The sequence below is a fragment of the Zosterops lateralis genome, assembly GCF_965231275.1.
Source record: "Zosterops lateralis genome assembly, chromosome: Z".
In the NCBI taxonomy this organism is placed as follows: Eukaryota; Metazoa; Chordata; class Aves; order Passeriformes; family Zosteropidae; genus Zosterops; species Zosterops lateralis.
This window is the reverse complement of record NC_139800.1, coordinates 59,321,834-59,338,922: the sequence shown is the minus strand read 5'-3', so window position 1 is coordinate 59,338,922 and position 17,089 is coordinate 59,321,834. Positions and strand designations below refer to the sequence as shown.

The 17,089-nt window shown below is 40.2% G+C and overlaps 2 protein-coding genes across 2 annotated transcripts in view; one reads left to right on the top strand and one right to left on the bottom strand.

The window, feature by feature from the left end:
• Window positions 1-485: 485 nt before the first annotated feature.
• Window positions 486-3,252, bottom strand: ATG12 (autophagy related 12; the record flags this gene model as incomplete). Its single annotated transcript, XM_083884066.1, has 4 exons — window positions 486-916; window positions 1,267-1,329; window positions 2,806-2,942; window positions 3,081-3,252. The coding sequence occupies 4 exons, from the start codon at window positions 3,250-3,252 to the stop codon at window positions 857-859; spliced, it is 432 nt and encodes a 143-aa protein (XP_083740192.1). The 3' UTR covers window positions 486-856.
• A 122-nt stretch (window positions 3,253-3,374) lies between these two features.
• The window catches only part of AP3S1 (adaptor related protein complex 3 subunit sigma 1), a 28,741-nt gene continuing 15,026 nt past the window's right edge, over window positions 3,375-17,089 (top strand). The window contains exons 1-4 of the mRNA XM_083884367.1: window positions 3,375-3,599; window positions 5,626-5,717; window positions 8,190-8,301; window positions 16,317-16,388. Of these exons, the coding sequence (XP_083740493.1) occupies window positions 3,531-3,599; window positions 5,626-5,717; window positions 8,190-8,301; window positions 16,317-16,388 (345 nt within the window). The 5' untranslated portion in view covers window positions 3,375-3,530. The remainder of the gene's footprint in view (window positions 3,600-5,625; window positions 5,718-8,189; window positions 8,302-16,316; window positions 16,389-17,089) is intronic.

The window sequence follows — 17,089 nt, the reverse complement described above, 5'->3', positions numbered from 1 at the left end:
CACACTATTGTTTAGTGGACCACACAGCTGGTGAAATACAAAAATTAACAACAGTCAAAAAGAAAATGTATATAGTTTTTAGCATCTCATAGCTACTTCTCCATGAACTCAAGATGCAACATCTAGTTGCATCATTCAGCTAAAGATGCAGTCATTAAATAGCATCAGAAGAAACACCTTGAAAACTGCTGAAGTGTTGAGCCTTCAACAAATCACTACAAAATTTGTGGAGGAGGGAAATATTGTGAGGCCTCTCATGAAGTTGTGTATTATAAACAAGATACTCATGTTACCAATTTGATGAAGGCAAAGGGTGGAGTAATTACACTATATACCTATTTCTATATATTACAAGAAATAAAATCAAAATATTGTCTTGAAATGATATGAGATAATGCACATTCAAGATGAAGACTTCACAAAGAACGGGATGCACACCACAAATGTACAACACGTTAAAAGTGAACTGAATCCCAGGCTACATGTACAACAGACATTACTTTTAATAAAAAGGTTATCTTCAGTACAGCATATAGACAGAGCTGTCCAGTCGGTACTGCAGAAAACTGAAATAGTTTCCCTTCAGATACAGCAATTAAGTAGTCAGCAGCAAGAGTGCTGGCTCTACCCTATGTGGCAGATGCAGGTGTTTTTTCTGCATCCCAAGTGTACATCAGAAAAAAAGCCATGTGATCGTATAGTCTAGCCAGCTCTTTGCTTATGCTATTCACCTGCATCATATGTTCATAGGCAGCAATACAAAAATCCCTCTTTCCGTGTGTTTGCAGCTTGAGTTTAATTAAGTCCTTTCTCCATTTTGGAAGAGAACACCTGAAACAACTATGTTGCCAGTCATTCATCCCCATGCCTGAGTTTTGCAATAATGCAGTACAAGCTTGCCGTCACTTCCAAAGCACTGCAAGAAAAAAACAACAAAAGCTGTTACAATTATTCATGGGTTAGCATACACATGAAGCAAAACAAAAAGCCTTCCCATCAGATAAAGGTGTCATGGAACCCTGTCATGAGAAAGCTCCCCATTACAATGAGAGGCCCGACAACACACTGCACATGAAAGAATTCATTTCCAGAGACTACATGAAGTCACATCTCTTTGGATGACATTCACACAGATCTGTGAATATCAAGTGCATTAGACTAAATGCAAGGTATTACTGCTAAGGGCAGTAACACATTTCAAGTGTCTGAGGTGTGCTGACAAATCGTGATTAATACATTTGGAAAGGATACTTAGATGGAAGTTACCTCATAGAGGGTCCCCACTTCTTGGTCTGGAGATGGAGCAAAAGACTGGTTTACATATATGAACTGCAAAGAAAAAGAGAGAAGAGATGGAGTTCTCACTGGGAACACAGAAGAATCATTCTGCAGTCAAAAGTTTTGTTATAATCTTTTAGCATATAACAGAATATGACCAGTTACTATCTTCACTGAAGTGTGGAGGGGCAACATGACCATGAGGAGTCACCTCTGCCTGCCCAGCCAGACTGTGCTGACTTCCTTTTCCTGCAAGCTGACCCCTTACTCTCCCACGCAGAGCACAAAGTGAACTCACTGGTTTAGCTGTTGCTCTTATTTCAACCCAAACCACTCATGCTATTCCAGATTTGCTCAATTGGAATGGCCATCACAGAAATTAGAAACATCTTGTTCTATTTTCAAGTCACCCTTCTCACTTCCTGCTCCAAAAAATGCATTTATACATACAGGAGCTAATCCACAATGACAAAGAGGGCCTTGGGATCTGCCATGTGAGGTAGCAGTGAGTACTGGGGCATCATGTGCTGCTTCCAAATAAAAGATATAAAATTCCAAGGGTTTTGTTCTTGAAGTATAGCCTTAGGCTTCAGCCACACACAAAAAGGCTACATGCTCCTATTTTTTTTATTTTTTTTTTGTCCTGAAATAACGATACGATAGTCACTGAATCAAACTGTACAGAATGTCCTGAATTAATACCATATCTATCACTCTTCCTGGAGACATTAAACCACGGAAAAGCAGATCCTTCATGATTTCCAGGTGAATGAGAAGGCCAGTGCATTTATGCCTATATATACTTAAAAAAGATCCTCCAAACCAAGAACAGAATGAATTCAGCTCCGCTTTAGCTGACCACTTTAATGAGTCTAGCTTTAGCTGTATATCTTAAATAAAAACTTAGGATTGTATAGATGTTGAGAGTCCACTGCAGAACAACAAAATCAGTGAAATTGTATTTCCAGCTCTTCCAGTGTTATCCCAAGGCCACAGTGGCTAGTCACTCCTGCAGGAAGGAATCCAAAAATAATACTGTCCATCTCCTGCCCAAGGGCAAACACTTCCCAACTACACATTTTAAAAGCAAAATCAGTTCTATGAAGCAATGAAACTATTTTAGATGTGAGTTCTGAAGGAAACAAGACACTCAGATTCAGAAAGCTGACCCTAAAACTTCTGGACTGTTTCTCAAATACTATGTCTCTATAGCCAGTTCCTCCAGGTACATGGAGCCTAGGAATGTTTCCCTGGGATACACCCTGCCCAGGGTGCACACAGCTCTGCCTGCCAAGACACCAAGAAATACACAAAGTGCAAAAAGCCCAGAGCTCAGTGCTGGGCACACCTAAACCACGCTGTTACAGCTCGCTCAGTTTACATCCTGAGTCTACTTGGAATAGTTCTCTCGGTGCTCCTACGCCAAGTTTCCTACAGGCACCTGCAGACTGGATTCCAACAGTGCCTTTGCAGGGTTTGACAGAGTAGACCTTGTGCGCAAAGGCCCCGCCCGGTGCCCGCCCGTACCAGCTGTTCGGAGGCCATCAGCTTGAGAAACTTCTTGATGAAGTCCACGAGGCCCTGGATGGTCCGGGTCCGCTCCACCGCCCACTTCTTGGTCCTCATGATGGGGGTGTCGCCCACGGCCTTCAGCAGCACATCAACTGCGGGGAGGAGCGCGTCACACCGGCCCGCCCCCCGCCGCTCATTGGCTCACAGCGCCCGCCCCCGCCGCCCATTGGCCCCCGTGCCTGCCGGTCACCGCGCCCGCCCGCCCCGGCGGAGGCCTCTCTCCCCATTACTTTTCTTTTTCGCGTCGCCCGCGGGCTCCTCGGTGCCCGGAGACCCGGCCGGAGGCGGGCCCTGTTCGGGGGGCCCCGCCGCGGCCCCACCCTCCGGGGTCTCGTCCCCGCCGTCGCTCCGGCCGGTGCTCTGCGCCGCGGCGGACGGCGGCTGCTCCTCGGGCTCCGCCATGATGCAGCTGCTGCGCGGGCGGCGGGAAGTGACGCCACGCGCGGGGATTGTCCCTGGTGGGAAGCCGTCCTCCCGTCACGTGACACTGCGGGAGCGTCACGTGCGGCGCGCGCCGTCCCACGGTGACGTGGTGCGCGCGCCCCGGCCCGATAGCGGGAAGGGCTGGGCAGGGCCGGGAGCGGGGGGGAAGAGGAAGGGAAAGAGCAGGAGAAGGAAGAGGAAGGGACGGGGGATACAGCACAGCTCGTCCGGCTGCCGCCCTCGGCCCCCGCCCCACCATGATCAAAGCCATCCTCATCTTCAACAACCACGGCAAGCCGCGGCTCTCCAAGTTCTACCAGCGCTATGTACGGGCGGGCCGGGCGGGGCGGGCTCGGCGGGGCGGGGGCCGGGCGGTGTCGGGGTCCCCGGCCCGGCCCTGCCGCTGGGCCCGGGGCAGCGCCGTGGGGAAAGGAGCGGTGCTGGGACCGTGTGCGTCAGGCTTCCAGGAGAGCCGGGGTTGTTTAACTGAGATTTGCTGTTCAGGCGCTCCGAAGGCGCAGGGGGAGGGAGGGATCCTGTCCCGCGGCAGGCTCGGCACTCCCAGCTGTGTGTGGAAGCGCTGCTCCAGGCTCTGCTCTCCGGCTGTGCAGCGGGTCTGTGCCACGGCAGGGATGGCAGAGCGGGGAAGATGGTTCTTGAGAGGAACTCTTTCCTTTGAAAAGTCCCAGTGTGCTATAAAATTGCTGTTGACGTGAAAACGTAGCAAACTGGAAAAAAGCATTCTTTTCAATGGGAGAAGGCAAGCAGCAAAGCAGCTCTGAAAATGGGGCACAGGCGTTCAGTCTGGATGGAAAGAGCGCGCTGGAAACTCGTGATGCAGTTCAAGGATAAGAGATTTTTAGATAATGTTTTGAGCATACTCTATTTCCTAACGAATATGCTGAGGTCTGCTTGGGCATTAAAATACAAGACAACAGTTGGTATTTCTTGAAGTTATGTAAAGAAAGTACTGTTTTTCTAGCATGCAGTTACTTGGATTTGTGGCCCCTTTCTTGCATTTCTGGGTATTACAGAACTCACAGTTCACTGGAAGGGATGTATCTTAGTTGCACACCTCGGAGCAGAGATGGTGACTGTGACACTTCAGCTTGCACAGTCAGGTTTTGAGTTAAAGGCACGTAACTGATACAGGTCTTTCTTATGTGTGACCGAAGTAGAAGGGGAAGGAGAGAAACAAATGGCCAGAGGATACCAGATTTTTCTTGTAAAACCATTTGGAACTATCAGTTTCATAACTGGCCTTAAAACAAATCCTCGATGCTTAAAGTAGGGTAACGTGTTTGTGTAAACAGAATGCTTTGAAGTTTTGAAAATGTGAATATCAAATTAAACTAAGGAACTTTCTGGTGCGCAGAAGCAGGTGCAATTGTATAGATTGTATTTTTATGTGTTATTTCAATAATGTAGATTTGTTTCCGGACCTTTTGAAGTTTATGCATTTTTTAGTGTCAATTGAACTGGTACTGGAGGCAAAGCTCCGTTTTTTTCTACAAGGGGTGCATCTCCTGATTTCTAGAGAGATTAATGTCAGATCTGTTGAAGAGGTATTTATTTTTTTCATAATATTAAAACTTAAAATGAGTCTAAGTTTTTTAGCTGATATGTATGAGAAAGGAAACTGCATAAAATGAAGTTAATAATATTTTGCAGTTAGGTAGAAAAAATAATAATTTATGGCAATTAAGATATATGTCATCATTTTATCTTTCAGAATATAGACCTGTGACCATAATTTCAAAGTTAAATATTAAGTTTCTAAGGAGCCAGAAGAATTCAGTCTCAGAAGTGCTGTTTCTGATCTACTAAGAGTTAAGGTCATGGCTTAGGAGAACCTGTTGCTCATGATGCCCTTGTGTTTTAAGCTACTTCTGGAAGTGTTACATATTTGGGATTTGTAGCTTCCCTGCTCCCTTCAAGCTTTGGGGACTTCATTTTGCTCTCTGTTTATGGATAAAAGTAGTCAAAGCATACCTGTAGCTGTTCAGGCTGTGTTGGCGATACAGAAGGTTCAAGATGCTTGAGAACACTTCGGGTTTACTTAAAAAAACTACTTTTAGGTTAATTGTTTTACTGAAGTTTCTTTTAAAAACAATCACTTTTCCACATTTCTCAGTAATACCTTGTCCTAGGGTGACTTTTTGGTGCAGCTTCTGCAACTTGTAAATAATGGCTTTTTGTGTTGAAATGATACGAACAATACAGGTCTTGTTAACTGGCAGATTTAAGGCTTCACAAGTAGATAGCTTGAGAGTGCTGATATTCTTTGTGTTTTGCAGTCTTGTGCAATGTGAATTGTCAATCATTTTTAGAAAAGTGTATTTTCTTTCACAGAGTGAAGATACGCAGCAACAAATTATCAGAGAAACTTTCCATTTAGTATCAAAACGTGATGAAAATGTCTGTAATTTTCTAGAAGGTGGACTGTAAGTATCAAGTTTGAAATAAACGCCCAATACTCACTTTCAAGTGTTATTACTTTTGATTGCAGTACAACTTTTCACAGCTGTAATGTAAATGCCATGTCACTTGGGATTTGTTGATACACAAGGAGTGATATCATTCTGCACCAAGTGAACTTTTTCTTTACTAACTGAGGCATAGCTATATGGACCAAAATATCTTAGGCAATAAAAGTTTTTTTTTTGCCTGGTGTTGGAATGGCCACAGTGCCGTATCCAGTGTCAGATATCTATGATTGATTCAGATACAAAGGTGGGGAAAGAACAGGCAGATGTTATTTTGCCATAACCAAGCTAAAGATTTCTCATCACATTTTAAGAGGCATTGGCATTTGCCATAGGCATGGAATCAGGCAGTGAACGGCCTGTACAGGAATTCACAGCCCAACCTTGATGTTTTTAGCACCATGCTCTGACCAACTGTGCTAAATCTTTAGAAAATTAAATACTTTGGAACTGTTCTTTGGCTTGAACTCCTAAAATTTGAGCTGGGAGGAAAAAAAAAAAAGATTTTAAATGTGCTAACTAGTACAGTTTCAACCAAGACATTTTATTAATAAAGGAAAGGCAAGATAGGAGGAATGTGAGGCTTATGTCTTCTGTCTTAGTAAGACACAAAAATAATTTTTGAGCCATCTTCTTTGTTTTTGAAAGTCATCTTGCTTTAGCTGAAGAAATTCTGAAATGGAGATGAGTTTTACTTTGAAGTAAAAAACTTATTAGCCATTAGCAAGAGTAAATAGGTAAAAAGCCGCCTTCTAGAAGAAGAGATCAGAATTGATGGAATAAGCTCATGATCTCCTGTCTATGACAGATGGGTTGTCATAGTCTGTTCAATATTATGCAATTTCTGATTGTTGAAAGTTGGTCTGCTAGCACCTAGATTTTCTGTGTGCAAAGTCAGTTAAATGTTTTAACTGTACCATATCAGCTAGGATGTCTTTCTTGATCAAAATGATTCCTGATTTTTGTTATTACTGTTTTTTAAATTTAAAGTATTTTTTCCAACTACTCAACTGGTGATTCTATCATTAAGTTCTTGGAAGTGATCTCAAGTTGGAAACATTCCGGCTTGAATTCTCCAAGTGAAAGGCAGAAGACATTTGGAACTTTTTTAAAAATTACAGCTGCTTAACAAGAATAAACTGAGACAGAGCACAATCCTGGCTTTTCTCCTGTTGTTCAGTTACAGGGTTAATATTTTTTCAATATTTTTTTTCAGGACAGGGTTCACTTTATAGTTTGCAGTTTACCCAAAGGCCTCAACAGTTTATGTGTAAAACTATGTGTACATAGTATGAAGTATTTGAAAGAATTGGGTAGATAGGTCACAAAAAAAGGGATTTTAATTACTGCATCTTTCCAGTGTCCTATTTGTTTGTAATAGTGTTGTCTAATACATAAATGTAATTCCCGCTCTTCACAAAGGATTCCCCTTCCCTACACCTATCCCTGCCCTCTGCCAAGCATTAATGCAGAGCAAATTGCTTAAACTGAAGTGACCTAAAAGATTTTTTTTTTAGGTCTGTGTATGCTCTCCGTGTGATAAAGACAGAAACTAAGGGGATGAGTTATGGTGCTCTAAATGAGTGATTCAGTTCTGGTACAGAGTGAAGGAAAAATTACAATAGTCATGGTGATGTAGATTGCAGCCCCAAAAATACTTATGTTTCTGTAGGAGCAGTCCTCCTGCAGCTCAAAGCAAATGTCAGTTATCTGATGTAGCTCTTCTGTGCTTTATGTGCCTCTTTTGGAAGGCCATAGCAGAAGAGTAGAAGAACCTACCTCTTTAGACCTCTTCTTATTCAGTGCCATGATGATTAGTGAGTCTATAAAAATATAATTGCTTCTGTGACTGTAACATTGCATCATAAATTATTGTTTGAAGTATGGTCCTTCTTCTCTAGATATGAAACATTTTGTAGCACTAGTGTTATATGTTCTTGGTTATTAAATGGATCATAAACCTAATTATGGCTTTTTCTGTAATCCAAATGCCAGTCTTCATTACAGTTTTTTTCTCCTGATGCTCCTCCAAGAAGGTCAGGGAGGGATTCATAGGTGTACACCATTAATCTGTAAAGCAGATTAATCCCTGCACAGTGCCTGTCTGCTAGTGTGGAATGGAAGTACATTTAATACCTGCTTTTTTGTGATCTGTTTGAATTGATGTTAATAAAAAGGTGCACAGCTTGATGTCATTTTTATCCATATGGATAACAATAACTGTGCTTGTCTCATAAATGTAAACTGATCTGTCTTACTACTTAGTTTTCCATTGGAATTGTATCACAAAATAAAAGTTGCAATATAGTTGAATTTGGGAGAGCTCCAGCTTTTAATAATAAGCCTCCTATTAATCGAAGTAACTGTGAGGATTTCCTCAGCTTATCCTGAAATGCTACCTAATCTTTCCTTGTCTTATTTTCTCTTCAGATTAATAGGCGGATCTGATAACAAACTAATTTACCGACATTATGCCACCTTGTATTTTGTCTTCTGTGTGGATTCCTCAGAAAGTGAGCTTGGTATTTTAGACCTCATACAAGTAAGTTCTTTTGCTGCTTTGTGGATTGTTTTCTTGGGTTGTTGGTTTTTTTTTATTCGTAATAACTGTAATTCAACTTTGAAGTAGCTTAGAACTTAAATACTTTGCTTGCCTTTATTTTTTGTTTATATTTGGAAGGTTACTTTTATGCTGTGAACATACTAAGAAGTGCTGAATACTATTTTCAGATTGTTTGCAGTTTTATGGGCTGTCTTTGAAAAAGTCATTTCCTGAGTTGATGGGAAAGTGAGGAAACTGTTTGGATCCTCCTGAACAAAAATTCATTTTAGCTTTTCAAGACCTTTTTTGGCTGCAGATAGAAATAGTGCAGTTCTAACATTTGCTGTACAAGTGTAGATTATGAGAACTTTGATAGGCAATGCTCTGTATGTGTATATGTACAGTTACATATATTAATATATATCCAGATTCACACACATATATGTGTGTGTATATATATATTCACTCTAAATGTATAATGCATAAATATGTTCAAAATCTCTTTGGACTAAATTTTCATTGTGGCTTATGAGGTTTTTGACAGGTATTCCTTAGAAAAGGAGGGCAAATGCTCCCCTAGGTATGTGTTCTGTGCCAGGGGAATTGGGATGGGTAGGGTGGGGATTGGTCAGGAGAAATAAGATCCATAAGCCTAGGTTCTTTCTGTATCTCAATAAGAAAGGCTCAACAGCACAAATGGTTTAATAAGATAACTGCTTATTAGAACAGAATGAGAAGATGAATATAGATGGTAAATCATACACCCCTTCAGGTGCTGGGCATGCCACCTTCATGTGGCACCCAGTGGAGCCCAGGTGGGTTTTCCTACAGTGCATGAGGAAAAGCAGATCCTGTCTATGGAGAGAAGCTCTCCCTCTTTTGAGTCTTTTAGCTATTATATAATTTCCTCACAGGAAAACAGCTCTTGCTGAAGGATATTTTCAGTTAGAAAAACTCGCTGCAGTTTGAGGTCATGACAAGGCCATGCAGGTGGCATGTTTACCAGCACCATGTGGGTGCTGCCTGCAGGCTCCTCTATTACAGTGAACTGGCTGAGTTTATCCCTTAGCCAAGGAATTTCTGCAGCACAGCACAGGCCACTGTGTCTGTTCAGGTTGTGTTACATGGATGACTAACCCTGAAACATGCAACGGTCCCCTAGTCAGAATCAGTACATTCCATTCCTACAGTTCATTTTTGCCAAGGACGTCATAGGTTATAGATTATATTAAGAAGATCCAGGCTGCTCAGCCCAGTAGAGCAGACAGAGCCTGTTCAAGATCACTGACTCCTCAAGTAGAATGTCTTCTGCAAGGCGTCCAGGTACAATTTCCTGCCAAATTAGGAACACATTGGGACCATTGAGTTCAACTCCTGGCTTGTCCAGGACACTACAAGAATCACATCATGTGCCTTGAAGCATTGTTCAAATGCTTCTTAAACTCAGGCAGGCTCGGTGCTGTGGCCAGTATTTAAACTGCTAAATGTATTTATGTAAAAAAAAAAAAAAAAAAAAAAAACCACACACACACATATATATATATATAAACCAATAAGTATAACTTACTGTTAAGCCTTTCAAAAACTTGTACATCAAGAGAATTGATTTATTACATAAGTAAAATCTGTCCTGAGACATAGGACTGTATCAGTTGGTTATTTCACTGTGGAAGCACTGTGGGTCTTGAAAGCCTCACAATTCCCTGCAGACCTTTCTTGAAGCTGCATAGCTTCTCACAGACACCTCTCACTGTTCAGAACAACCCCTCTAGTGCTGCTCTTCTGGACAGTAGATCCAGAAGAGTGCCTGTGTGGCTAACAGGGGAGGAAACTCTCTTCTGGATTGTTAATCATCTTTGGTCATAGAACATTCTGCAATGTCCGAACAGTGCAGCATCAACAAGTCACGTGCACAATGGCTGTACCTGTTCATAGCTGTTTGTTATACAGGGTTGCTTCGTTGCCTGTTGCATGATATGTCTTCTTACTTGGAAATGCCACAATATTTTGAACAGGGGAAAAAAACATATACATAGACAGTGCAATCTAGATTATATGTTCAGGTGTTGAAGGAAATTACTAGTACCCATAATTATATAGCCCCCAAACTTTCTGAATTAGAGAATCAAATTTTCCTCTTAAGATATTTTGTGTCTTGTACCAAAAATACTTCAGTAGATTTTAATCTCTGAGTCTTTATGTTTCACATTTTTTTCAAATACACCAGTGTTTAATTACATGTCAGTATAATTACTTAAAGAAAACTGAAAGGGAACTGCTATTTCCATTTGTAGAAATACTTTGTTTTTCTGACCTGTATGGTTTTGTTTATAAATCATACAGTCTCACCACAGTACTCACAGCTGTTGATTCAAATTTCTCTTAATCACTGTAATCCATTTGATTATAGTATAGAATATTAGAGGTATATGAAATATTAAGAGTATAGAGATTAATTAAATATTTTTAATTTCTAGACTGGCTCAGAAGAGGGATCTGTTTAATCTGTGTAGTAATAGCAATCAGAATTAAATGTACCTTTTAATGAAAGAGGGCCCTCAGAAAGTTTATTATTACTTGTCAATCCCACATGCTGTGTAGATTAATGGTATATATACATGCATATTGAATTGAGCAAATAAACTTTTTTTTTTTCCTGAAAAGTGTTGAACTGTTCTTATACATCTTTGTTTACTGTAGTTCAGAGATAACACAGGTAAGAATAAGTTATCTGAACTTTGTTATGAGTAATTCATATAATGAATTGTCTAAGTAAGTAGATAGGTAAGGTATCAGTTTATGATGGAAAATAAACTGATGAAATGAACCTAGAATTTAGTATAGCACTTCAGAGGTTTCTGTCATGAAACTGAATAAATGCACAGGAGATTAGATTATATACGGCAGTCTGCCATTCATTTCAGCAGAAAGTTTTTATTGTGATACTTAAGATACTTTTGTGAATGCCACTTATCTTCCCATCAGGTCAGAGCTGTTTCACAGGTAAGTCTTGTTGACTCTTCATTCAAGCACCTGGGGCAAATTCACATTGTTAATTTTTGACCATTTTCTTCCCTTTTTTCCCTAAATATAAACTCAAGTTTCTTTTTATTATATTTCCTTACTTGGACTGGGAGATGGGTCAGCATCTGTGCTGTGCTTAGGTTTTGTAATCTTTTGGAGTCAATGTATATTCTGTCGTGCTATTTGAGCATCTTTGTGTTAGCCTGTGAAGTGTAAGGTTTTACTGCATGGAAGGAAAATACTTGTGAAAACTAGCTGTAGACTGCCATAAGGAAAAAGTGAGGGATGTTTACAGTCGTACCTTAACATCTTATGAACTTAAGAGCCTGTATCAGCTCTAAGAAATTTGTGAGTGTCTTGGCCCAGTGCTGTACGTCAAAGACATAACGAGTCAGCAAGCAGCAGAGTTTGTGAGATCAATCTTCTGTGGGAAATTCAATAGAGCTTTTCAATATAATGGTGTTCAGTGAGATGCATGTGGGAAATGCAGTACGGTTTATGTAACATGTTTTTCTCAGTTCTTAATGATAAAGGATCCGGACCAGAGATGCTTTTAAGCTAATTAAATAAAAATTGGAGAGGCGTACAATGGCGGTGAGAACTCTCCATGGGCAGATTGAATTACTTCTGTCTGCAGGTTCATCATTGCTGTTTATCAAATGAAGAAGAAGGGGATGTTCTTGGTATGAGTTACTTGTATTGTTTTTAGCTCATTTTGTACCTGCTTCTGTTAGTGTTTGACATTAGGTGTGCTCAGATACATTTAACTGATTAGGTGTTCTGAGTTTTCTCCTGCTCTTTTTATCTTCCTACTAATGTATGATTTATTCATTTTTTTCTCTTATTTGCTTATTTTAAAAATGATTTAATTTTTAAAATGAGCCCTTCATTATAAAGGTGATGTTTTATGTTTTGACATATGGCTTGCATATATTCAATAAAAATTTGGTATTTTATTTCATACAATTTATGCTCCCAGTGGGTATCTGACTATTAAAGCATATTTTTTACAAAAGAAAGGTGTAGGGGTTTTCCTTTTTTTTTTTTTTTTTGTGTTTTCTGTTTACTTACATGGAGATGTGCATGTTTTTTTCTTTTTACCATAGAAGAGAATAATTTCAAAAATGAAGCACAAGGGGGAGCTAGTAACTAATTGTGCATGCATCTTTATTTTCCTGCTACTTAACTCATTTATTTGTGTTACTCTTCCAGTAACATCACAAGGTGCATCTGAACTGATGTGTGTGGAGGGTGTGTGTGTCCCAAAACAATTGATGTGCTTTCTCTTCTGGTTTTTGATCTACAAGTCTGCAGTGTCTGAAGTGATTACTTAAATTTTAGCACTACTTGCCACAGTGTGCAATTCATCATTTGACTCAACTAAAATTCTGGTGGAAGTGACTGATTTTATTTACCATTTCAATCATTGAAGGCATCTTAAAATAGGCTAAGAAATATTAGTGTGAAAAATCTAGTTTACCTTCCAGACCAGTGTTTTAAAAGACCATTTTTAATGGATGTCGACTTTATAATTTCTGGCATTATTCTGAGTGAACTCGCCATCATGAAAGGATGATGAGGGAAATTTTCAAAGTTTCCATGAGAAATCCTTAATCAGTGAAAAATCTCTGTGAAGAAATAGTCAGTGCCAGCTGATTTCCCTTAGATTGAAAAATATTTTTGTGCATTAGTGGTCATGCATTATAAACAGAGTGGGGTAGCAAAAATAGGTAAAGGTTTAAAAGTGACCACTCCAACAATGAATCAAATGTTGCTATAGAAGCTTTATTTACTAGAAGAACGTCACGAAAATTAAACTTCTGTGTTGTTGATATGTGAGCATGCATGCTGATATTAAATACATGTATCTGGAAGGTGGTGTTTTTAGGATTCTTGAGGTGCCTTTGTGTTTAATGGGATTCTTGAGTTGCCTTTATGTTTAATGGGTTTCTTTGTTTTCCAAGGAGCTAGACAGATGTGGGAATCATGTGCAAAGTTGGTGACTTATGTGAGGAATAGTGTCAAACTCTTAGCTCTTGTAACTAAAACCATTGGACAAAGGCTGCATTTACACTGTTTCCAATCTTCTTCTTGCAGCTAATATCAAACAGCACTGTCCTTGTTAACTGCATTCTCCTAAGGTGCAAGGAAAGTAAGATAACGTCTTCGGTGGTTTGTTTTGCTGCACATGTTGTCAAGTGTGTAGTTTTTTTCTTCTTAACATATAAATTTTTTTGTTTGCTTGCATTCCTTTTTTATAGAAGACTTATTTTCACAATTAATTAACAACTGCTTGAAGAAAAAAATCCCTGCTTTGCTTAGCTTCAGTATAATTTAACAGAAGCATATTCATTCTCTTAGTTAACTTGTCACCAAACCTTATTGTCCTGAGTCTGCCTCTGAATATACTCTATGTTCCTAGTTTAAGTGAAAGATTTGTATTTTGTTATTAAAGAATAGTCCTTGTTCTAAGTGCATGGATCATCAGTTAATTTGTAGTTTGACTTCAATATTTTAAAGACTTTAATAGTGGTAATAATAACAAAGGGAGGGTGTGATTGTCCTCTCTTTTACAATGTGAGCAGGATCTGAAGACCAGCAATTAAGATGTAAAAGTAATCTTTATTGATAATGCGAAGTAGACAGTTGGGAATGGCTAATGGCCAGCATTTCTGTTTCACTGGGTCTGTAGGTATAAATATATGTCTATAGAAGCAGGACTTCTAGCCACAAAGAGTGGAGGTGAATGGGATCTGGTCAGCAGTGGTGTTCCCCAGAGCTCAGTGTTGGGGCTAGGCCTCTTTAATATCTTTATCAATGATCTGGATGAGAGGTTTTTGAGTGTTCTTCAGCCAGTTTGCAGATGACTGTGTGCTTGGGTGGGGGTGTTGATCTGCTGGAGGGATTCAGACAGGCTGTAGTGATGGCCCAAGGTCAATCGTATGAGGTTCAACAAGGCCAAATGCCAGGTCCAGCTCTTGGGTCACAGCACTGCCTGCAGTGCTACAGGCTGGTGCAGAGTGGCTGGAAAGCTGCTCAGTGGAAAAGGACCTTGGGGTGCTGGTTGACAGCATCTGAACGTGAGCCAGCTGTGCTGGCAGCCAGGAAGGCCAGTGGCATCTTGGCTTAGGTCAGCAATAGTGAGGCCAGTGACTGTCCTTCTGTACTGGGCACTGGTGATGATATGCCTCAAATCCTGCGTCCAGTTTTGGGCTCCTCACTGCTAGAAAGACATTGAGGGACTGGAGCAAGTCCAGAGAAAGGCATTGGAACTGGTGAAGGGGCTGGAGCACAAGTCTTACAAGGAGTGTCTGAGAGAGCTGGGGATGTTTAACCCAGAGAAGAGAAGGACTGGGGGTGGGGGCTTATCTTTCTATACAACTATGTGAAAGGAGATTATAGAGATGTTTCAATATCTTCTCCCAAGAAAGAAGAAGTAGGACCAGGGGAAACAGCCCCAATTTGTGCCAAGGGAGGTTTAGACTAGATATTAGAAAAAATTTCACTGAAAGGTTGTTGGACATTGGAATGGGCTGCCCGGGAAAGTGGTGGAGTCACCATGCCTAGTGTTTTGAAAACATTTAGATGTGGCACTCAGGGGCTTGGCAGTGCTAGCTTGCCTGTTCGACTCATTCATCTTTAGGTTTCCAACCTAAAAAATTCTGTGATCTATGTCAGAACATGGTTTCTCATTTCTATTTTTCTGGGCCTAGGCAGTTTGAAATCTGGTGCCTCTCAAATGGGCTTCATAAATCACGTGGAGCAGAGAATCAAAATTGAAATAAATTTATCTTCCGTATTGCTTCTTTAGGATGTTTGAGTTTAGAATTGAATAAAAAGTTCTGTACAGTGACAGCTTCATAAATAATATTAAAAACATATTGTGATAAAATGGCCTTGAAACATATAAACTGATTAAAATTTCCAACAAGTTAAAGTTTATTTTCTTACCATTAATAAAAGATCAATAAAATTTTACAGAAATTCTTTTTAAGTTTGAAGACCCTAAGCTCAGCCTTACATTTAGCTTAGAGAGATCGTGATATTATCTGTGTCTGCAGGAGTTATCCCTTGGACAAAGGGACCTGTGGGTACAGCTCTCTAAGACCAAAGTCTTTGACAGCACTCGCCACTAGCACATGGTGATTGGCATTCAGGAACTTCAGGACTGCAAGTACAATCATCATTATCTAGACTAGTTGGGCATCGGGTGCTCCTGGTGTACCAAAGTACAAACATAAATGCCAAGGAATCTGTTTCAGAAACACCCAGAGCAAGGTGATGTACAGGCCATATCTGGCAGTGAGCATCAGTGGCTGGAGTTCAGCAGCTGCTTGGAGTTTCTGCTTTATGGTTTTGTATCTTGGGTTCAGAAACTACTTATTTACCTGTGTATAAACTGCTAGACTTTTCTAAATTTATATGGTGACATGCCTGACAGGATTGGGAGTTGTGACATTATGACAGATTCCTTTTTCATCCTGGGTTCAGTGGACCTAAGTCAAGTGAAAGCTGCTGTACTGCTGCTGGAAGGAGTGATGCTGACAGTTAAAAGCAAAGTTAACAGTCTGGGTAATTAGGAGATGCCTGCAATGTAGTAATTATTAAAAATAATAATGGGAAAAGCTGATTTTTTTTTTAAACTTCATAATTAAATTCTAATTAAATTGGATGGTGTACTTTGAATCACAGTTGAGAAAATTATAGTGTAGGTTATGTTACTGGTTTTTCAAGATGTATCTGTATTTTGAAACAGTGTGCCTTTAAGCAGAGTTTTAACCTAAACTGGCTTGTGCATACAGTTTTGCCATCTACATAGATAACATACTTTTGACATAATGTTAACCACATAATTTCTGTAGATGCCTTTAATGCCTTAAGATCTGACCAGTTTTTGATTTCTGTATTGGCTCTTCTCAAACCTCACACCTAATGGAACTATAGAAATTTTGTAAAGATTGACCTTTGGCACTTTTTTTCCCTCTTTGCAGGTATTTGTGGAAACATTAGACAAATGTTTTGAAAATGTCTGTGAGCTGGATTTAATCTTCCATGTAGACAAGGTACTGTAATGACATCCTTAATATTTTTATCAAGTGGAATGTTTGGTTCAGCTGATACTTGGTATTAAACTCTGCCTTACTTTCCAGAGGAGAGTAACAAAGCTGGTAGAGGCTCTAGAGAGTAAGTCTTGTGGGGTATGGCGGAGCCTGCAGGGGGAGTTCAGGCTGGAGAGCAGGAGGCTCAGTGGGAAGCACACTGCCCTCTGCAATCACCTGAAAGGGGGTTGTAACAGGATGGTGCTTGGTCTCTTCTCCAAAGTAACCGTGGATAGACAAAAGGAAATGGCCTCAAGTGGGATATCAGGAAGAATTTCTTCCCTGAAAGAGTTGTCAGGCATTGAGGTGGACTGCCTGGGGAAGTGATGGAGACACTGTAACCAGGAGTATTCAAGAAACAACTGGACATGGGACTTAGTGCTGTGGCTTAATTGACATGGTGTTTGGTCAAAGGATGGACTTGGGGATCATGGAGGTCTTTTCCAACCTTACTGGTTCCACAATTCTGTGACTTAATTATCAGTAAAATCTAGACCATGTCTGCTAAAATACTTCTGTTAGTTGAAAGCTGCAACAGAACGTGCCTTTCTGATGAAAAAGAAAATAATACAGGAGATTTGCATAATTGTGTTGCACCTAAAATTGTAACATCGAAGACATCTGAATATTCTTAGAGTAGGAAGAGCTTCAAGAAATAATGTGTT